Below are 21,447 nucleotides of genomic sequence, written 5' to 3'. Positions count from 1 at the left end.
TAATGAAAAAAACCTTAAACAAAATCAAAACTTTGAAACAACACAGTAAGGCAAGGTCTCCTTTGGCCATTACCCCATTTCTAGGACACATCACTGACACTTACGAAGTCTCTTGTAATCATACCTATCCTCCACCACCATTGTGACTTCTAATGCCATAGATGACTTTCCAAGAGTGGTTTTCAAATTAGAAAAATATACCATAAAATAATTGATTTCCATCTTCTTTTGAATACTCAGGAGTTCTGGAAATATTTACCTTGGCCCAGGTGCCCAGACATGGCAATGACCACCCCTAGGATTTCTCTAGTTTGGCAGAGTACCCAGTACCCAGATCCCCTGGTGTCTAATTCTGGAAGCTTCACCCATTGACAACCCCTGCCCGGTCTCCAAAGATGTCTGAATTTTACAACTCCTAGTTGGCCAGTCCTCTACTGACGCTATTCAAGTAGTTTCTGGATTTTCCTTAAAAAAAAAAAAAAAAAAAATTGGGACACCTGGGTGGCTCAGCGGTTGAGCATCTGACACCTGGGTGGCTCAGCGGTTGAGCATCTGCCTTTGGCTTGGGGCGTGATCCCGGAGTCCCAGGATCAAGTCCTGCATCAGGCTCCCTGCATGGAGCCTGTTTCTCCCTCTGCCTGTGTCTCTGCCTCTCTCCCTGTGTCTCTCATGATTAACGAATACAATCTTAAAAAAAAAAATACTGCACCCAGCATTTCCATAGGAGTGTGTGTCCAAGAACATTAAAAACACATGCCCACACAAAACCTTGTACACAAATGTTCATAGCAGAAACGCTATGAACCAAAGCATTCAAGTGTCTATCAGCCAATGAATGGATAAATAAAATGTGATACATCCATACAATAGGTTATTATTTGGCTATAAAAGGTAATGAAGTGCTGATACATGCTACAATGTGGATGAACCCCCTACACATGATGCTAAGTAAGTCTAAGAAGCCAGTCACAAAAGACCACATCTGTATGATTTCATATATGTGAGGTGTTCAGAACAGACAAACCCATAAGAGATAGAAAGTAGATTGGTTGCCCTGGGCCGTGGGGGAGAGGGAGAGAGGGTACTAATGGGTGCAGGATTTCTTTTAGGGGATGATGAAATGTTCTAAGATAGTGGTGATGTTTGTTTGCACAACTCTGTAAATACAATGCAACCATCAAATCATGCACTTGAAATGAGTGAATTAGGTAAGTGAATTATCTCTCCATAAAACTATTACTTGGGGATCCCCAGGTGGCTCAGTGGTTTAGTGCCTGCCTTCAGCCAGGGCCTGATCCTGGGGTCCCAGGATCGAGTCCTGCATCGGGCTCCCTATGTGGAGCCTGCTTCTCCCTCTCCCTGTGTCTCTGCCTCTCTCTCATGAATAAATAAAATCTTTAAAAAAATAAAATACAATTGTTACTTAAAAAATAAATACTGCCATGAACATCCTTGAATACCCCTTTCGGGTTCCAGGACTGCTGGGAGACAGGGCCATTTTATTTTTTCATTTCTCCAGAGTGGCTAAACCAGTTATCTACATCAACAGTGTGATCATTGTTTCTTCAGACCTTAGCTACTTTCTATTTTGCCAATCTGATGGATAAGTGAAAATCATGGCATCTCTTTTTAATTTATATTTCCCTGGTTACCAGTTTTAGAATCTTTTCTTATTGGTCATTTGTATTTTCTATGAACTGTTCATGTCCTTCACTCATTTATTCTAATTTTGATTAATTTGTTTTTAATACATTCTATATAGATATACTTAATTTTACAGTCTGCAAATATTTTCTCATACACAATTTTTTTTTAAGTTTGAACAATTACTTAAAAAAAAAAAAGATTTTATTTATTAAGTTGAGAGAGAGAGAGGGAACACGAGCAGGGAGGAGGGGCAGAAGAAGAGGGAGAAGCAGACTCCCCGCTGAGCAGGGACCCAGATGCTGTGGGCCCAGGACCCTGGTATCATGACCTGAGCTGAAGGCAGACACTTAACTGACTGAGCCATCCAGGCACCTGTCCTATGCAAATTTTTAATGTACATAAAATATTCATTAGCAAGAGCCTGGAATATACTTAGTAAACAGGAAATATTCTCATTATTAAAAAGTGAAAGGTGAAAATTGGTAAACGTGTAAACAGCGCATATACACCTACTTTTTTTTCTAAGATTTTATTTATTTATTCATGAGAGACACAGAGAGAAAGAGGCAGAGACATAGGCAGAGGGAGAAGCAGGCTTCCCTCAGGGAGCCCAATGTGGGATCATGCCCTGAACTGAAAGCAGAGCTTAACCACTGAGCCAGCTGTCCAGGCGTCCCTAAACCTACATTTTTAATAAGTTGACTTAATTACTCATGTACTACTAGAAACACCACCCAAGAAAGTTGGAGACTCCAGTAGCTTTATTTCCTACATTTTCCCTCCCTTCCCCTCTACACCCCTCCTCCTCTTTCTCTCCCCTCCCCTCCGTTTGTTCACCCAGTCACTCATGGCGAAAACCACCTTGGGTCTGAGAGGAGCCAAGACATAACTAGTCCCTGGAAATGTTTAGAGGAAGCCTCCTTTTGGGACAGTCATGCTCATAGACCTCTAACTACACAGCCATTGGAGAGCTTCTTTTCCACGCTTTTTCAGAAATACTTGGCACCAGAGGTCAATACCAAGAACCAGCCAAGTGCTCATCTCGTTTCACAGGCATGTCCCAAGACATGGAAGCAGACATTTACTTTTTCAGTCCCAGATCTGACCTCGGCAGATAAACGTATAAATAGGGAACACAATGAACCAGGAATAATGAAGGCAAAGTCAGAGAAAGGGCAATTTCCTTTCTGGTTCATGGCTCTCAAATGCAATTTAAAAACAGATTCCTGGGCAGCCCGGGTGGCTCAGTGGTTTAGCACCGCCCAGGGCGTGATCCTGGAGACCTGGGATCAAGTCCCACGTCAGGCTCCTTGCATGGAGCCTGCTTCTCCCTCTGCCTGTGTCTCTGTCTCTCTCATGAATAAATAAATAAAATCTTTAAAAATAAATAAAAACAGATTCCTGGGGCACCTGGGTGGTTCAGTTGGTGAAGCGTCTGCCTTCAGCTCAGGTCATGGTCCCAGGGTCATGGGATTGAGCCTCAGGTCCAGCTCTCTGCTCAGTGGGGAGCCTGCTTCTCCCTCTTCCTCTCTGCCTCTCTCCCTGCTTGTACGCTGTGTCAAATGAATAATATCTTAAAAAACAAAAACATCCCTGAGAGGCTGGTTCTTACCTACCAGCTGCAGCTCTGGGAACCTGGCTGAGCACTGCGGGTGCCCAAAGAGAGCCACAGGTTTGCAAGGCTGAGAAAGCACATATGGTTGGGGTCCTTTCCAACCAAGGGCAGACCCTACACGGCAGCTGCACTGGCTCCTGCTCCTTACCTTGAGGGATGCCCTGAACTCCAGACTTGAAAGAAAAGAAAGAAAAGAAAGAAAAGAAAAAAAGGAAAGGAAAGGAAAGGAAAGGAAAGGAAGAAAAGAAAAGAAAAGAAAAGAAAAGAAAAGAAAAGAAAAGAAAAGAAAAGAAAAGAGAAAAGAAGAAAGACACAGGAATTTATTAGGTAGTCTGGTTTGGTCTGGTCTCCTGGGTGGTGGCCTTTGGCCAAGAACAGAAAGGTAGACAAACCACAAGGTTAAATTTCATCCCTACAAGTTCATCTTAGTCCTTTATTGCTCACTGGTCATAGTAAGCATCTCTCATGCCTTGCTTCTAGTCCAGGGGAGTATTAGGTCATGGCTAGTGGTATCTTTCTTTTCTAAAACTAGTAAATGAGAACTCAAAGCAGATACCTTCCATTGAGTGCCAGCAAAAAAATGGAGGGAAGCAGACAGACCCTCGGGGCAGCACAGGGCAGAGGAGATGTGTTGTCAGTAGCATTTCTGTTAAAAAAAAGTGCCTAAAATTATTATTCAATCTTCTTACCCCATCACTGCAGACCCACAAGGAAACCACTGCCATTCATAATGACTACATTTTAAAAATATAGTCCATAAAGTCTATAAAGCTGTTTAGAAAAAATTTATTTGAACATATGAAAGGAAAATTTAGACCCCGATAAAACAGAGGAGCTCCTCGGCGGGGACGGGCGGTCCTCTTGCAGGTCCCTGCCCAGTTCCCCAGCTAGCGCCAAGCGCCCAGGCCCAGCCTCGAGCTCACGGAGCTCCCCGGGAACCCGGGTGGCAGGGGCCCTGTCACATTCACGTACGGAGATGCCAAAGGGCCTTGCAAATGCTGCTCATCACAGCTGTGCTCGGGGCAGCACGGGCTCCCTGCATGTCTGAAACGACACACAGATACTGGCTTGTGGAGTCGGTGTGTCCGCAGGCCGCCCAAGCCCTCATCAGGCGCTGCCCACTCCTCCTTTCATCGATCCCACGTGGACTTCTGCAAATGTGACCCCACGGGAGGCCCCCCGACTGCAACGCTGCACAACTTCCGCACCAAGACAGTCCTGCCGGGGCAACGAGGGGCCACCGCCTGCTCCCACGAGGTCCTCTTCTGCGGGATGGCTGCCCACTTCTCTGAAAGGCTTCCTCTGGCCCACACAGAAGGCACACTGCCCCTCAGTTGCACACGGGATCGGCCTAGCGAATGGGCCTGAACGGGAATGTCATGCCCGAGATGAAGGTGTGCCCTGGGTGTGTGGGCAGGGCGGGATGGGCGGCAGGGTGGGCCGGCACGGCCCCGTAGCCCAGCGGGGGCGTGTGGATGTGGGGGTAGAAGCCTGGGGGGAGCGCCGCATGTGGTGTTTGCTGCACAGGGCCCGAGATCACCAGCTGGAGCAGGCTGCAAATACAAGCACAAGGGTTAGGCCGGGGTGACTGGGCTGGCCTGTCTACTTGTGGAGGCAGCACCCTGAGGACGGTAGAGAAGGCCTGGGCACGGTGGGGCCTCACACATGCACCAGGAGAGGTGCCCCACATAGGCACAGAACATGCGGTTTCCAGAGGGGGAAATCTGTCAACCTGGGGTAGAATAGGGGTGGCTTGTGGCTATGGATGACCTGGGGGTGGCAGGATTGAAATTGGTCCCGGACAGAGGAGAGAGGAGCAGCTGGCAATAGGAAAAGCAGGATCTTGTGAGCAACAACAGAGAGGGAGGGACCTGAGGAAACCACATGGCAGGTGCCCAAGGGCTCCAGTGGCAGGACTGTGGAGGAAGGGTCTGCACTCAGGCTTACAGCCTCAGGACGCTCTGAGCACAGCTTCAGTGTGGTGGCCTGGGCACCCCTACACCTCTGCTTCACCCCCAAATGTCTACAGTTAAGAGGTCATGACCCAGACACCGCAGCAAGTAGGATGGCAGGCCACAGTGTTCTCAGCGTCACTCATCATGATTGAGTCCCTGCCAAATTCCAAGCACAGCCACGTGAAAGCTGGCCTTCCAGAGACTCTCATGTGAGCATGGTATAGGGCCCTGCCCTCCTGATGGCGCAGGCCTGGACCCGGCCCTTACCCTTTCCCTCTCTGCAGAGCTTCCAACCCTCCTCTTTACTTGCTTCTTCACTGCAGGGGTGACAGTCGTCTGCACCCACACTCCAGCCCTACACATCATACCACCTCTGGGTCTCCACAAACCACCTCATGACCCTGTCACTCCTCCCTTCCACCCACAACTGCTCCAAGCCGGGGGTGCCAGGCACCTTCTCGGGCCTGTGCCCCCCCACCCCTCTGTGGTTTGGAATATCCACAGGCTTGGCCTCCCTTCTGGTATCCCTCTCAGTTTCCAATACTGGTCCCTTTTGAAACTCCCTGAAGAGTTCTCTCTGATTGGTCTCATCCTTGACAAACCCCTACATTCCCTCCCAGAAAGATCAGCAGAGATTCCTACCTTTCCCACCACTGACAGCCCTCCCAGGCCTTAGTGCACCCACGTCCTGCAGTCCATCCCAAATACCCAATCACGCCTTAATCAGAGAAACTTCTTGGTCCCTTGGGCCCTTTCCTCTTTAGGACCGAGGTCTCCTTTCCCAGCCCTGCCTCTCCCCTCCCTCCCTGGCCTCAGCTACGGACACTATGGCTCTGCTCTTGCTCTTCTGGCCACACCCCAGGGCCATGGCTTGAGCTGGTTTCTAATCTCCACAGCATCTAAGCTGGTCTCTCCACATCACCAGATCTGTCTGCCTGGTCCTGTTCATACCCATCATTTACCCTCAGGACTTCCTCATCCCACGAAGTCATACCTGCCATACCTTCTCTGCAACCTGTGTTGCTTGGTCCAGGAACAACCCCAGGCACTTGGCCCTGGCTCCTGTCGATGCCTACCTGGAGCTCTGAGGGTGGGAGCTAAGCCTTCTGCAGACTGACCTCTTCCCCCCCAGTACAAAGCCTGGTGCCCACAGGAGGGGCTCAAAAGATTAACTGAAGGCACGAAGAAAGCTGCTGCCCTCTCACGGCCCAAAACTCTTTGGAGCCCCTTTTCATTTATGTTACTATTTTTCTATAACCTGGGATGAGAAATTCACTCAAAATAAGCAAACACAGAAATAAACCTAAGGAGGGTATTACAGAAGCAAAATGTAAGTCCTATGTTTGTTTGAACCTACATACCCTGCCAGAGACAAAAGGAGTTTCAAGAAATTTCCAGTCTCTTCGGAAAGCAATAAAAAGAACAGAGACTACCTGAAGTCAGAGAAGTTTTCCAAGTGACCACACGTCCTGTCCTTCCCCACACTAATGCCAGGCTGCCCTGGGAGGTTGGGTTTTGGGACACACGTGTCAGGAGGGCAGGGCCCAACAGAGGGTGTGAGGAAGTTCCACTGGGATTCCAATGGGGACCAGTAGCTACACTGCTCAGAAAATAAGGGATCTACACCCAATCACTGCGTTGACGCCCTGAAACATTCACACTAAACAATGGCTGAGCACAAAGAAGTGAAATATTACTAAGAGATTACTGCAAGAGGAGCAGAAAGATGCCCACTTATACTAACACACTCATCAGATGCCAGGTGATTTTCCTAGAGCCCCGGGCGGGGGGGTAAAGGAACAGTGTGGGCTCCTGAGGGACAGGCGTCCATTCTGTTGAGCAGGATCATTTTGTTCCACTGGGAGCCAGCGCACTCCACCTATTTGGTTCTTGTATCTGCCCAGACACCTGATCAAAGCCACCTTCCCACAGCAGGGCCTGGTACCAAGATCCCTAAGCACACAGGAGCACCCAGTCCCTGGGCAGCAACTACTCTTGCTGTCAGCCCACAAGCTGGCACCTGGCCAACCCTCTGGCCTCCAGTTATGTGTGTTATCAGCCCGCTACATGTGCCCAGACTCACTGACCCAGCAGAGTTGGTGGGCCAGACCCTGGGCAGCTGGAAGCACCCCTACTGTGGTGGAGTCTGGTAGCTGGCTCCCACTCTGTCCACACTGCTGGCCAATGCCAGCCCTGGAGCCCCAGTGCCTCTGTCCCTGATAAAGGCCAACGTGACCCTCTGAAGAAAGGATGTTAGTAATCCTACCAACATCACTGGATTGTCTTCTGTCCCTGTGCAGGATAGAGCTGTGCCCTCAGCTACAGATGCTTTCTCACCTCCGTGTCACAATTACTATTTTTAGTGGATACATAATTTCTATTCTTTTGATGTATCACTACTAACTTACTAAGTATCCCCATACTTGAGGGCCATGAGGTTGCTTCCAGTTTTTTGCTACTAATACTGCATTTGCCTGAAACGGTTTTGCACATACAGCTTTTGCTTCTTAGAGTCCGGAGGAAATTAATTAGATTAAGTGACATTCCCACATTATGAAAATAATAGTATGCTGCACAGCAGCTAATACTTCTTAGACGCTACACACCAAGTACTATCCTAAGTGCTGTGTTTCTACTTTAATCCTCACAAAATCCTCTGGGTGGGGCGAGAGAGGCAGGGGATGAAGCAGATATTATTATTTTCTTGATTTTGCAGACAAAACAAGGCAGTGGAAGATATGGAACTTGCCCACGGTCATACAGAGAGCAAGCAGCTAGCCTGGACTCCTCCCCACTATTCCTATTGCTTCCCTCAAATGATGACAATAAGCACCATTTAAGGTCAGAATCCCACATGCCGGGGACTAGGCTGGAAGGTTACAAATACCACCTCATTTAATCCTCACTACGACCCTATGACAGAGGAAAACTGTCCCCCAGTTTTACAAGGGCGGAAACGGAGGCTCACAGACAGGCAGAGCTATTGCCCAAGCATCAGAGAAAACCAGTTAGAACCATGCTCATAACCCACTCAGGGTCACCCATCAACAAAGCCTAACCGACATGCTATGCCCTGGGGCCATGGCTCTGCAGTGGTTACCAAAGGCCTGTGCCACCCACATTGTCACCAACAATATGTGTGCACAAACATCAAAAGTCACCAGGAAACACATATGCTAATTTAGTGAGGGATAAATGACTCTGAGCTTACTCTTGTTTCTTTCCTTGACTCCCAGGCAAGGTGGCTTTATCTGTTTGATTTACTCTCCACTTGGGCTTTCTCTCATGTGGGTCATGCTATCATACCTCCCACTCATCATTAGATCCTTAGGGGGCTCCTTACATACAGATGCTCTAGACCCTACAGACCAACTCTACCCAAGGAGGCCAGGACGAGGGGTCCACCCGAAGCCCAGCCCAGCCCGAAGTCTTTGAGAGGGCACTTACTTATTATGGGGCAGCCTGGAGCACAAGGTTCTCAGGTCATCTGAAATCAAGGAAATATATCATAAGGAACAGACTGGAGACAAGATGAAATAAATGTTCACTGAGTTCTTTTCAAGGATGTTGACAAGACAGCAATAGTGCCTTAACTATATTTTCCTAACGTCACTTAGAAACAATGTTCTCTCTTCCTTCAATTCTTGCTTTAACAACTAGGTCCAGGGCAGCCCGGTGGCTCAGCGGTTTAGTGTTGCCTTCAGCCCAGGGCCTGATCCTGGACACCCGGGATCGAGTCCCACATTGGCTTCCCTGCATGGAACCTGATTATCCCTCTGCTTGTGTCTCTGCCTCTTTCTCTGCGTCTCTCATGGCTAAATAAATAAAATCTTAAAAAATAAAAACAAAAATTAGGTCCAAACAGAATACATGACTCAGGAAGGGGGGCAGGTCTACCAGGAACCATGGTTTTCACAACCATGGCTGTGAAAAGGCCCAGAGGCGGGGCTCTCACTGAGCAGATCAGATGCTCAAACGCATCAGCATCACGCATCAGAGTGCCTGCCGCCTGGGGCCATTGGCAACATCTGGGAGCTCACAGTCACTAAAGCACAGGTGCGATGAGACACGGGGAGCGCTCTAGCACTGAAGTGCCAGAGAATTATGGACCCTGGAAACAGGTGCTGGAAATGCTTCATGCACTTGATTGAACCTGTGTACTATGTACTGCAAAAAAGGAAAAGGTTCAGGGCACCTGAAAGGCTCAGTCAGTTAAACATCTGCCTTTGGCTCAGGTCATGATCCTGGGGTCCTGGGATTGAGCCCTATGTCAGGCTCCTTGTTCAGCGGGGAGCCTGCTTCTCCCTCTCCCTCTGCTTGTGTTGTCAAATGAATGAATGAATGAATGAATGAATAAATAAATAAATAAATAAATAAAATCTTTAACAAAAAAGAAAAGATTTTCTACCAGGAAAGATGGTAAGGTGTTTTGTTTTTTTTTAAAGGTTTTATTTATTTATTCATAAAGATGCAGGGAGAGAGAGAGAGGCAGAGACACAGGCAGAGGGAGAAGCAGGCTCCTTGCAGAGAGCCTGACGTGGGACTCGATCCAGGGTCTCCAGAATCTCGCCCTGGGCTGCAGGCGGCACTAAACCGCTGTGCCACCGGGGCTGCCCGGTAAGGTGTTATTCTGATTCTTAAGGAGTCCCGGGTCCTGGGCAAAGGGACTGGGAGAGACACAGACTGCATGGCCAGTGTTCTCCCTGGGCACGCTCTGTGACTTTGCCCTGGTATCCTGTGCTAAGAGGAAAGGAGTCCTGAAAGAGCAGAGGATGATGCGTGTCCAGGACTCCCTGTCTTCCTTCTGGCAGGGGTTGGTGGCAGCCCTGCCCCCCGGAGGGCCCAGGCCAGGGAGTCACCCACCTCTCGTGCACAGCAGGGCCCCGGAAGCCATGGCTACTTGCAGAGCCTGCGCCAGCCGGTCCAGGGAGAGCTCGATCTCCTGGGAGGCGTTGAGGGGGTTCAGTTCATCCGCCAGCCTGTTAATCTCCTCTACCAGGGGGACCATGTGGTCAAACAGGATGAGCCCCAGGCGCCCATACAGATTCTTCTCAGTTAAGTGCACCTGGACCACCATAAGGACCTGCAGGACGCTGAGGTGGAGTTTTGAGTACAAGAGGTGGGAGTCTCTGTCCATCCCTCCAGAGTCCTTTGGAACTTTGGGAGTGACGTGGCCATTAGATAAGGAGGGCTTCTTCTTCCTTTTATAAGCCAGAGGGGCCTTCACACACCAGCGGATCAATCCAGTGAGTGGGGTGAGCTCTAAAAATCCTATGGGGAGATTGGCAGCAATCGGAGTATTTAAAAAAGTGATGAGAATCAACCTTGGGTCCTCAAAAATCCAGCTGACAATCATTTCGAGCAAATCCAATGGTGGGATGAGGTCATCTGCCAACAGAAACGCTTTAAGTCAGAAGTGTCTGCAGCCCCCATGACAGAGGCAGATGTCAGGGAGATGGGCCTGAGGGCACAGTACGCAGCACCTGACCCACAGACTACGCGTTTCATTTACCTTTGTTTACCTATCTTCCACCCCCTTTCCCAGAACACCCAACACCTTGAGGGCTGGGACTCTCATCTTAGTCAGAGCCAGGACTGTCTAGCCACAGTGGGCTCAACAACCTATTTGTTAAATAAACAATTACCTAGAACTCCATCATGCCTTAATTTGTCCCATGGGTCAATTTAAATAAACTCCCACACTCTTTATATCCCAAACTGCTACCACACCTCAGCCCCTTCCAGAGAGTAGCATTTGTCCCTGGGCAGGTGGCTCCTCTGTGGCAGTGACGGCTACAGTGGCCTCTGCTCAGAGCAGCTCTGAGAGTGGTGAGGGGTCAGTCAGCCACCAAGAACCATCTAAGCCCCAAATCTGGAATCCTTGTCTAAGTGAAGACTGACCTCCTGTGACCCTGGACCTGGCACATTCTACAGCCTAGACAGAGAACAATAATTAAAATAAATGCTGACTTTTATTTTGGGTTTACTATTTTCTAGGCCCCAGTCTACATCCTCTACACAGATTAACTCACTCCTCACATAACCCACCTATTATAGGAAGGAGGAGGCTTGGTGATATCAAGTCCCTCCCCTGGGACTCATTAGAAGTGTGTGGTGGGCCCAGATCTGGGCCCAGATGGCTTGGCTCTGAACCACTCAGCTGCACTGCCCATCCTGGGAGTGGCACACAACGCCCTTGTCTGTGAGCATGGGAATGGGTCCCCAGCCCCCTGTCTCTGGAGCTGTGCAGCCCTCAGCTCACGCAGAGCTAAGGGTGACAGGGTTACTTCCAGGATGCTGAGGCCAAAGCCAAGTAAGAGACAGGAGAGTGTGGGGTGAGACACATATTGACCGAGACTCCTCCTCCAGAGACATGCCCCTTCTTCCAGAGATCATGCCTACCTACTCATGTGTTCAACCTCACCCTGCCTTTGTTATATAAATGAGGACAATAGGTAGCAGTTGTCCTCCTTCACTTGGCACGATAAGCAGTTGGAGACCCTGTGTCTGGCCCCTTGACCCCTTGAGAGGTTTCTGTCTGATGAATGCCAGTCTCATACCTACTCGTCCAGCACACTACCACCCCCCGACACCCACACACATCTAAGCCGAGGCATCTCTAAGAGCCTGAAAGCTGTGTGTACGTTTGTGCCCGGTGCATAGAGTGAGTGAGTGTACTTGAGCAAGTTACAAGTTACCTCCATGACCTTCCTACTCAAAGACGCAAGTTCTCTGCACCATTCTGGCGAGAGGAGGTTCTGTCTCCTTAGGTGAGCTTCTTCCACCTTGTAGTTTTGAAGGTACAGATGGCCCAGGAATGCTCTCCTGTTACCAGAAGCTCCCAAGAGCAGCATCAGTCACCATTCCGACTGTGGACTCCAGTCCCTCCTCTAGGGCCACCACTGTGTGCCTGGTGACCTCCCTATCTCCAAACTCACCAAGTTGGATACATTAAAGATGTACAGCTTTTTGTATGCTGATCAGACCTCCATACAATGGTTGCAAAACAATCACCAACACGTTAGACTGGCGAACTGGCTTAAGAGAAAAATACCATGTCTCATATCCATTCTAGAATGCTGGTATTCTCTAAACATGACTTCCTTTTCCACACTGTCTAATCTGTCCCCGATGTGAAGGGCAATTCCCATCCTTGTTGGTCTGGAATAATGGATGGCTTGGAAAAGCAACCATGATGCTGTACAATGGTTTAATTAAATCTTTCCTTTGGGAAAACAAAGGGCCTAACTACTGTTCCCAGCTATTAACAGCTCTGAGGAAGCCTTTACAGAAGAGTGCCAGGGAAAAGCCCACTCTAGCAGCAGGGTACTGCTCACAAGACCTGCCTCCCAGCCCAGGGGCACACCACTGGGACAGTGACAGTTTAAAAGTACACATGACTATGACACGCACTTCAGTGTTCATACTGACCACACGGACTTTCTTAAGAGAACTAAAAAATTGAACAGTAAGGGGAAAAAAAGTACAAAAAGGGATGCCTGGGTGGTGCAGCGGTTTGGCGCCTGCCTTTGGCCCAGGGCGCGATCCTGGTGACCCGGGATCGAGTCCCACATTGGGCCCCCGGTGCATGGGGCCTGCTTCTCCCTCTGCCTGTGTCTCTGCCTCTCTCTCTCTATGACTATCATAAATGAATAAAAATTAAAAAAAAAAAAAAAAAAGAAAAGAAAAAAAGTACAAAAGGACAAATATAATCATGGTGCTGCTGGACTGAACAAAACTGGAAATGTTGAAGGCTCTCCTGCTGCTGATTTAGCCATCAGACCAGAATAAGAGACTATCTGTCAGCCCTCTGAGCGGCAAGAACCGAGGGCAAAGGAGGAATCTGAAATAGAAATGCAGGCTTTGAGTCTGGCTCTGCAGAAAAAGTGCCTACCGTGGTGAGGTCTGAAACCTCCCCATGTGGAAATCCAGGCCCAGAGTCCCTGCCCACGGGCCAAATGGACTGTGGGGTTCACACAAGGACACAGATGTGAAAGGATGCAGTGCTTCATGAAACCTTGTCAATCCATGTTCCTTAGAACCCACCTCTGGGGGAGGTAAGTACACAGCAGAGCCTAGTCAGTGTAGGTCTGAGACTCCCGTTCTAATTCAACCAGAGCTAGTCAACCTGTATTGGTTTTATTGGGAGCCTGCAAAAAAGACCTGACTAGAGTGCTCTGATGCTGGACAGGGATGGGGACAAGGGCTTCTCCCAGTTGAAGTCAAATGCCATCTACTGGCTGCCTAAGGACTTCGCCAGGCATCTTCCTAAGAAAGCTTTAAAAATGTCACCACGGAAAAAAAAGAAAAAAGAAAAAAAAAATGTCACCACAGTAGAAGTGCCACACATGCCTCCCAGTACAATATGCCCAGGACACCTAGGCAGGATTGTTGCCAAAAATGTTTAACCCAAATTTTACATAAGGAAACATCAGATAATCTAAATTGAGGGACATTCTGCAAAACAACTGGCCTGAGCTCTTCAAAAACATCAATGTCATAAGAAAATTTTTTTAATGCTTTATCTGTTCAAGATTTAAAAAGACCAAAGTGACATAACAACTATGTATAATGTATGAACCCTGATGGGATCCTGAATTCTCCTGACCCTTCAAGGGGCGGCAGGGCTATAAAAGACATTATTGAGATAATTAGGGAAATCTGAATCTGGTCTATATAAGAGATAATGGTATTCCCTCCATATTTAATCTCTTAGGTGTGATAATGGTATCATGGTTACTAAGGGAATGCTCATTTTTGCAAGAGAGATACATATGTGCTTAAGTCCTTGATATATAACATTGGTAACAAACTCTCAAAAATTCAGGAAAACCAAACACTTTCAAGTATGTGTGAGAGAGGGGGAGAGAAAGAGAGGAAGGGAAAGAGAGAACATGGTAAGCGTTAACAAGTGATGAATCTAGGTGAGAGTCTTGCAAACTTATAATAATCTTGCCACTTTGCGAAGTTTTGATATTTTCTAAAATAAAAAGTGATGGATCAGAAAAAGCAAGTCATCCAGGGAGAGAGCCATGTCTTCCCCAGACATCATTCGCCAGCATTTTTTTTTTTTTTTTTTTTTTTTTTTTTTGTAGTCGCCAGCATTTTTAGGCTGTCTGCTCGGACCATTACTGAGTTTGGCAAGTGGGAGTCACTAAGGAAAGCTCCCTGCTGGCAAATTCCAGAAGTCCAGGTGGTCCCTTCCTTTCGCTTTTCAGCCTAAAAGAAAACACACATTTCAGAGGGAAAAAAAAAGCCAACACTTCTACTGGACATTTTGCCTAGGTGTTTGGTGGAAATAAAAATGACAATCAACTGAGCTGCTTTAACAGCCACAGCCTGTTTCAAATTTACCTGATGACAGGTCATACAGTGCGGTGACAGAAGTTATGAACTGGCAGCAGAAGCGAGGGCTGGCACTGAGTATCTGCTTCAGCGTCTGCACGGATCCCGGCACCAGACAGCAGTAGTCATCCACGAGGGCCCTGGCTAACCTCACACAGTAGACCACAGGCGTCCGCTGGAAAGAAGCCACAGTCCACATAACTACAAGTGTCATGAGCTAGTAGACAACTATGTACATGTGGTGGAGACCACCACACCTGGGAAAATCACTTTCCAAGAGGGGGGCAAAAAGATGTTCAGAGCTTACTTGACATAGAGCTCAGCCAACCTAAGCCCACAGACCAAATCCATCCTGATACCTGTTGCTGTAAATAAACTTCTGCTGAAACATGGATCTGCTCATCTGTTTGCTATTGTGTAAGGCTGCTCCTACACTACAAAGGCAGAGCTGACTGGTTTTGACACAGACCATATGATCCACAGAGCCTAAAATATTTATTGTCTTACCCTTTCCATAAAAGGCCTGCTGACTCTTGCTCTGAAGTTCACTTAGGAAAGATCGCTTCTAACTTCAGGTGAGGAAATGATAACTTTTGTGACCCTATAGGTGAGACTCCAAAGGTAGAAATGAACAGTTGCTACCACTTGAAAGAGCTTGCCGAGTGTTTGTGAATGCTCATGTGATTCTAGAGCAATGCTTCCTCACTTTCTCTCTCTCTCTTATGATCCTCCTTTACAGATTTCCATAATATTTTCAAATCCTACCTTACCACCCTCCCCTGCCTTTTTCCTTCCCACTCAGGGGCCAATCTGTAGCTACTGCCACATTCAACAGCTGCTCAGGATGCTCCAGTTCCAGGGCCCCAGGGTGGCCTACTGGGGGGAAGCTGCAAGGAGACAGCAGGCCAGATTGTTCCCTCAGGCTCAGATCTGCTCCCACAACCACAAACCACCATCCCCCGCCTTCCCTAGCAGGAAGCTGCAGCCTCTTGCCTCGATGGGGCAAATCCTGATTCAAACCACTATGACCCTTTCTTATCACTGACATCTGCTTTTTGCCAAAAAGCCAACACGACAGCATCAGGAGAGAGAAATGGGAAATCATGTGATGAATTACAAGATGCTAAGCCTGACTATACTAGGTGATCAGCGGATAGAGGTAATTGTGACATTAAATACAGCACACACGATCAATTCAGATGCCCCTGAGATGGGACTGGTGAGAATTAAGGTACAGATTCCACCAAGACTTACCTGTGTGCCACAAAGGACAACGTATCTTTCTAGCCACGTTGTGAGAATAAACAGTTTTCAAGGAAAATGTCTACATTAATTGGGAAACAAAACCCAACACTAAATAACTTCAAGTACTTGAGAATGAAGCAGGTTTGTGAAAATGGATATGGCAAATTCTGTCAGCTTAGTTGAGAATCATGTTAATTCGAATTCTGAGTTAATCACTACTCCAAGTGAATTACCAATTTTTGAAAAGACTCTGAGTAATAAAAAAAGCAAAACAAGGGATCCCTGGGTGGCGCAGCGGTTTGGCGCCTGCCTTTGGCCCAGGGCACGATCCTGGAAACCCGGGATCGAATCCCACGTCGGGCTCCCGGTGCATGGAGCCTGCTTCTCCCTCTGCCTGTGTCTCTGCCTCTCTCTCTGTGTGACTATCATAAATAAATAAATAAATAAATAAATAAATCAATCAATCAAAACAAAATCTTTTCAAATACCCTCTAACACAAAATCTTCTGATATTCTTTGATATTTAAAAACACACTAGAAGGCTCTGACATCCATAACCATTAGAAGAGCCATGATCTTTGTAATGTCACCCCGGGACAATGCAAAACAATTCACATGCTTACTGACCTAATTGTATATAATTTGATTTACAATAATCTTAAAAACAGGGATCCCTGGGTGGCGCAGCGGTTTAGCACCTGCCTTTGGCCCAGGGCGCGATCCTGGAGACCTGGGATCGAATCCCACGTCGGGCTCCCTGCATGGAGCCTGCTTCTCCCTCTGCCTATGTCTCTGCCTCTCTCTGTCTCTGTGTGACTATCATAAATAAATAAAATTTTAAAAAAATTAAATCTTAAAAACAAACAAACAAACTGAACTTTAAGGCCACAACATGCATAACTATTTTCAAAATACTACCTTATTTCCAGCTAAGGAAAAGAATGAAAAAAAGATGAACCTTTTTTTTTTACTTTTAAAATCCATTTACCATTACAAACTACGGTTTTGTCAGGAATGGTTACCACCCGCATGTAACTGCAGATGTAGGGTAGCAGCACACAGGGTAGTGACAGCAAGGAGATAACACACAGGAAAAGCCTCACCTGAAACCCAATTAAGGGAAGAATTCCTGACACTAAACTCCTCTTCAGACTCTTAGAAGAAGGCTATTTCGGGGATCCCTGGGTGGCTCAGCAGTTAGCACCTGCCTTCCTCCCAGGGCCTGATCCTGGAGTCCTGGGATCCAGTCCCACATCAGGCTCCCTGCAGGGAGCCTGCTTCTCCCTCTGTCTGTGTCTCTGCCTTTCTCTCTCTGTCTCATGAATAAATAAAATCTTAAAAAAAAAAAAAAAAAAAAAAGGAGGAGGAGGAGGAGAAGAAGGCTATTTCTGGAGAAGTACCTGGAGCCAGGAGGCCGCACACTCCAACACTGGGATTCGACACACAGCCACTGCCATGGAGACCAGTTTTCCCAACAAGCTCATCCGGCTGTCATCAGCCTTATTCCCTTGGGGGCTGAAAAGGGATGAGAAAATAATCTGCCGGACAGAGTCCTTGGTTTGTTCCTGGAAGTAATTGCACATGATTTCAAGAAGTTGGAGCTCCTGAAGTGAATTCAACCTCTGTAAAACAAATCGGAGAGAAGCGATAAGAAATTCAGCTTTAACCTGCGCGTGAATTCTTAAGGCAAGAAAACAGGAACGACTCTCTTTTCCCCAGGGAACTGTTCACTCCTCTACAGCCCGAGTCCCAGGGGGAAGAACTCTGCTACTCTCAGATGTCACCATACGGAATTCTACATCATCCTGGGGCGCTCAGGACGACCTACACAGGTTTGAGACTCGATTACAGGCCTTTAACGTCTCTTCCCGCAGCACCACTGAGGCCGGGCTGTCGCACCCAGCTGAGCAACGCTCAGGAAGCCAGAGCAGGTGCGCTGGGGCTGCTGCGAAGGAGCCCGGCCACGGGCGAGAACGGAGCCGCTCAGACGAAGAGGGTCTGTGCTTGGCAAACGCTTGTCACCGCGAGGGGCGGAAGAGGGGGCGAGAGTCTCCTTCTCGCGGACGCCCGCCGCACCTTGGGCTGCGCGCCGCGCTCCTTGGGCACCTGGAACACGAACTCCTCGAGCAGCTCCACGGGGCCCTTGTCCACGATGGGCAGCGGCGCGCTCTGCAGCTGGCTGCTGAAGTAGATGTCCAGGTGGTACAACACCTCCTTGGCAGCGCTCAGCGCGTCGCGGCGCAGCAGCGAGTGGCGGATGTCGCTCATGGTGCGGCCGCCGCGGCCCGGGGCGCCCGGAGCGCGTCGGGACTTCCGCCCCGGGCCCCGCGGGCGCGCCCGCCGCCGCCGAGACAAAGAGGCCGCAACCCGGCCTCTGCCCGCCGACCCCGGCGCCCGCCCGCCTGCGGCTCCCGCTCGGGCCTGCTTAGGGGGCCATCGCCGCCGCCGCCGGCCAGCGGGCGCCCGGCTGTGCGACTGCGGCGCCACCGAGGGCAGCGGGAGCCCGACGCCGCGGAGCCGAACGGCGGCGGAATGCCGAGCGCGGCGACGGCGGCCCGCAGGGGCCAAGCGAGGGCCGTGGCGAGGGCCGGCTCTCGGGAGGGCGCCACCTGGCGGCCCGGCCCGCCCGCCCGCGTGGAGGGAGGCCCGCCCCGTCCCGTCCCCCGGGCCCCGCCCCCGGGCCCCGCGACCGCCCTCGGACCTGGGGCCGGGCGGCCGCGCCCACAGCTGGACGCTGATTGGGCTTCGAGCTCCACCAGCCTGCGCGCAGGACGGGAAGCTCCTCTGGCTTCCTTTGCGCGGCGCTCGAAGCCTACTGATTAATTTCACCGCGCTTTTCCACCTGTAGGACGGGCTCGCTGGGGCTGGTACATAGCTCAGGCCTCAGCAGGCCGCGTCAAAGATTATGTCTAGTCTGGAACTCTTGGGGCTGCGGTGACAAATGATGCCTCCTGACCCCCCGCCTCCAAGTTCTTGTCACGAGTTCCCCCTTCCCCAATCCCCTCCAGTACGGCTGGCCATGGCAATCTTAGGTATCCTGCTCCTGAAAACTCTCCCCTCCTAAAAGCTCTCAGCACTTTCTATGGATCTCTTCTGCATCCATCTCTGCACTGAATTAACGAGGCAGTGGCGGGGTGGGGCTCTGGGTGTTAGTTTGAATTTTAAAAACAGGGCATATAAGACTTGATCAGGGCCACAAGAGGCCAGTGACTGAGGGCAGGCAGGGGACAAGCACAAGACTGGGCCCATGCTGGCTCAAGGGAGGACCTCGGTGAGAGTGCTAGGTCTGATTAAGGAGATGAAAAGCCAAGGCCTATCTCCTTGGGAGAGGTGGAAAGGCCATCAAAAAGAGTGCAGCCAGGCACAACCCCAAGTCACTGAGACTCTCCTGCACACCAGGGGACACAGTACAGACCCCTCCTGTCAGAAACCTAGAGTCTCTAGTGGAAGACCACGGTTAACCAGAATGTCTGGGACGTCCTCTTTGATTCCGCTGGCACCAGGACTTCAAATATACTCCATTCCAACAGGCTGAAGGAACAGAGGATGAGCAAGGGGGATTTCTACCACCGGATCTAGCATGGTCCTATAAGGATTAGGCACTCTGTAAACACTAGTTTTCTCTTCTCCTTAACCACTTAAAGCCGATTTATAAACATTCAGAAGCCAGAAAAAAAGACTCCCAAAACCAAAAAACACCACACTAATGCTTACAAAGTATCTATATGTATAAATAAATGTATACTATATTTAAATGGCAGTAACACTTCCCATTCTCAGTTCTTCTTTCTCTCATAAGGTGCAGTGGCAGGTAGGAAGACCTCTCCAAGGTTGCTCCAAAGCCCATGGGAGTGAATGTTCCGGTTGACCTGGGTATCTGCTGACAGGGGCCGGGCCACGTGGCGGCAATGATGGCACCAAGCCCGGTCACCATTGTGCCACTCGTTAGTGGTCTGGTTGGTGGCAGCCAGGTACAAAATAAAGCACAGGTAGCCCCCCAGGAGGAAGCTCAGCATCATGACAAAGCCCAGCATGAAGATAATCCTCGGGAAGGTCAGAAACAGGTACTGGAGGCAAAGAAGAAAGAGCATGTTAGGCAGCTAGGCTGTGACACAAGTAAGTAAGCACCTCCCAGCCCTGGCCCGTTACATGGACAAGTGTGAGCTGCCCACCCAACTCATCCACCTCCATACACATCTGACCCACCAAACCCCAAACAACTATAAATGACACTGACAGCCCAAGAGGAAACCCAGGTCTGTACAAGAGTCAAGTAAGATAAATGAAATCTGTAATGGAAGGAAAAGGGAAAGGATACTCAGGAGATGGTGCTTTGCCAGTTAACTATTTGTAAAATAAAGACAAACACAGATCTTAGTTCATGCATCAAAATAAAGTCCAGATGGACAGAGGAGATCAATCTCTCTCTCAACACAATACGACTACAGAAATACATGCATGAGAGTATTCACTGTAGTGATTTTAACAGGCCTTCTTCCTAAAAGAAACATGTTAAAAAGTCCACCCATGAGGAAGAGTAAAACCCTAGGATAGTCATACTATGGAATAATAGCCAATAAAATGAGGTCAATTTCCATGTACTCATCTGGAAAAGACATTGGTAAGATACTGCCAATGCGAAAGACAAGAGGCAAGGATTCACAATGGGATCAAATTCAGGTAAAAACAAAAACAGACTCCATGAAGGTGTGTGACTGTATACACATAGGAAAAAAGCCTGAAATGTGTATACCAAACTACAAAGATAGTTGCCTCTGGGGAGGGGAGGGGTTAAAGACCTCAGTTTTTTGTTTTTTTCTAAAGAGATTTTAAATTTTATGCTTCTCCCTCCAGCTTTATTGAAATATAATAGACATGACATTATGAAAGTTTAAAGGTGTACAACGTAACATACAGCAAATGATCACAAGGTTAATACACCTATCACCACACATAGTTACAATTTTTTTGTGTGATGAGAACTTCTAAAACCCATTCTCTTAGCAACTTTCAAGTTTACAACACCGTACTATAAACTACAGTCACCAGGCTATACATCAAATCCCCAGGATTTACTCATCTTTCAACTATAAGTTTGTACCTCTGACCACCTATGCCCACTTTCCCTGTTTCTCTGCCTTTTCATTTTAAATGCTTCTGGACTGCTTGAATCTTTATAATTTATTTTTTTATAATAAAGAAAATGAATTTTGAAAGAGTTCAATATTTTTGAAAGTCACAAGTAAAAGCAGATACATCTCTTGATAGGAGATAACTTCTAACTGAAGTTACAAAGAAAAGAGATTTGATAAGAAAGGATTTCTGCATTTTTTTTATACAAAAAAAGATACACAGGGCAGCCCGGGTGGCTCAGGGGTTTAGCACCGCCTTCAGCCCAGGACGTGATCCTGGAGACCCGGAGTCGAGTCCTAGGTTAGGCTTCCTGCATGGGGCCTGCTTCTCCCTCTGCCTGTGTCTCTGCCTCTCTCTGTGTGTCTCTCATGAATAAATAAATAAAATCTTAAAAAAAAAAAGATATACAAATGAAAACAAATACAAGAATGAATTATCATTACTATATGATCTCAAATCAAAAGTAATGTTAGGGGGATCCCTGGGTGGCTCAGCGGTTTGGCACCT

At 48.4% G+C, this 21,447-nt stretch overlaps 2 protein-coding genes across 3 annotated transcripts in view; both read right to left on the bottom strand.

Moving 5' to 3' along the window:
- Window positions 1–4,028: 4,028 nt before the first annotated feature.
- C6H7orf26 (chromosome 6 C7orf26 homolog) lies at window positions 4,029–18,123 on the bottom strand. The gene is made up of 6 exons (XM_038539492.1): window positions 17,884–18,123; window positions 17,208–17,429; window positions 14,572–14,737; window positions 10,081–10,605; window positions 8,665–8,704; window positions 4,029–4,815 (listed from the first exon to the last, which is right to left on the bottom strand). The coding sequence occupies exons 1-6, from the start codon at window positions 18,073–18,075 to the stop codon at window positions 4,614–4,616; spliced, it is 1,347 nt and encodes a 448-aa protein (XP_038395420.1). The 5' UTR covers window positions 18,076–18,123; the 3' UTR covers window positions 4,029–4,613.
- The window catches only part of ZDHHC4 (zinc finger DHHC-type palmitoyltransferase 4), an 18,474-nt gene continuing 14,437 nt past the window's right edge, over window positions 17,411–21,447 (bottom strand). The window contains exons 9-10 of one of the 2 annotated variants that reach the window (XM_038539494.1): window positions 19,579–19,874; window positions 17,411–17,429 (exon numbers count right to left, since the gene is read on the bottom strand). In XM_038539494.1, the coding sequence (XP_038395422.1) occupies window positions 19,584–19,874 (291 nt within the window). In that variant the 3' untranslated portion in view covers window positions 17,411–17,429; window positions 19,579–19,583. Of the gene's footprint in view, window positions 17,430–19,511; window positions 19,875–21,447 lie in introns of those variants that run through there. The other variant, XM_038539493.1, reaches the window with a different exon arrangement.

Source organism: Canis lupus, chromosome 6 (assembly GCF_011100685.1).
Source record: "Canis lupus familiaris isolate Mischka breed German Shepherd chromosome 6, alternate assembly UU_Cfam_GSD_1.0, whole genome shotgun sequence".
Taxonomy (NCBI): domain Eukaryota; kingdom Metazoa; phylum Chordata; class Mammalia; order Carnivora; family Canidae; genus Canis; species Canis lupus.
This window is presented reverse-complemented; position numbering and strand designations above follow the sequence as displayed.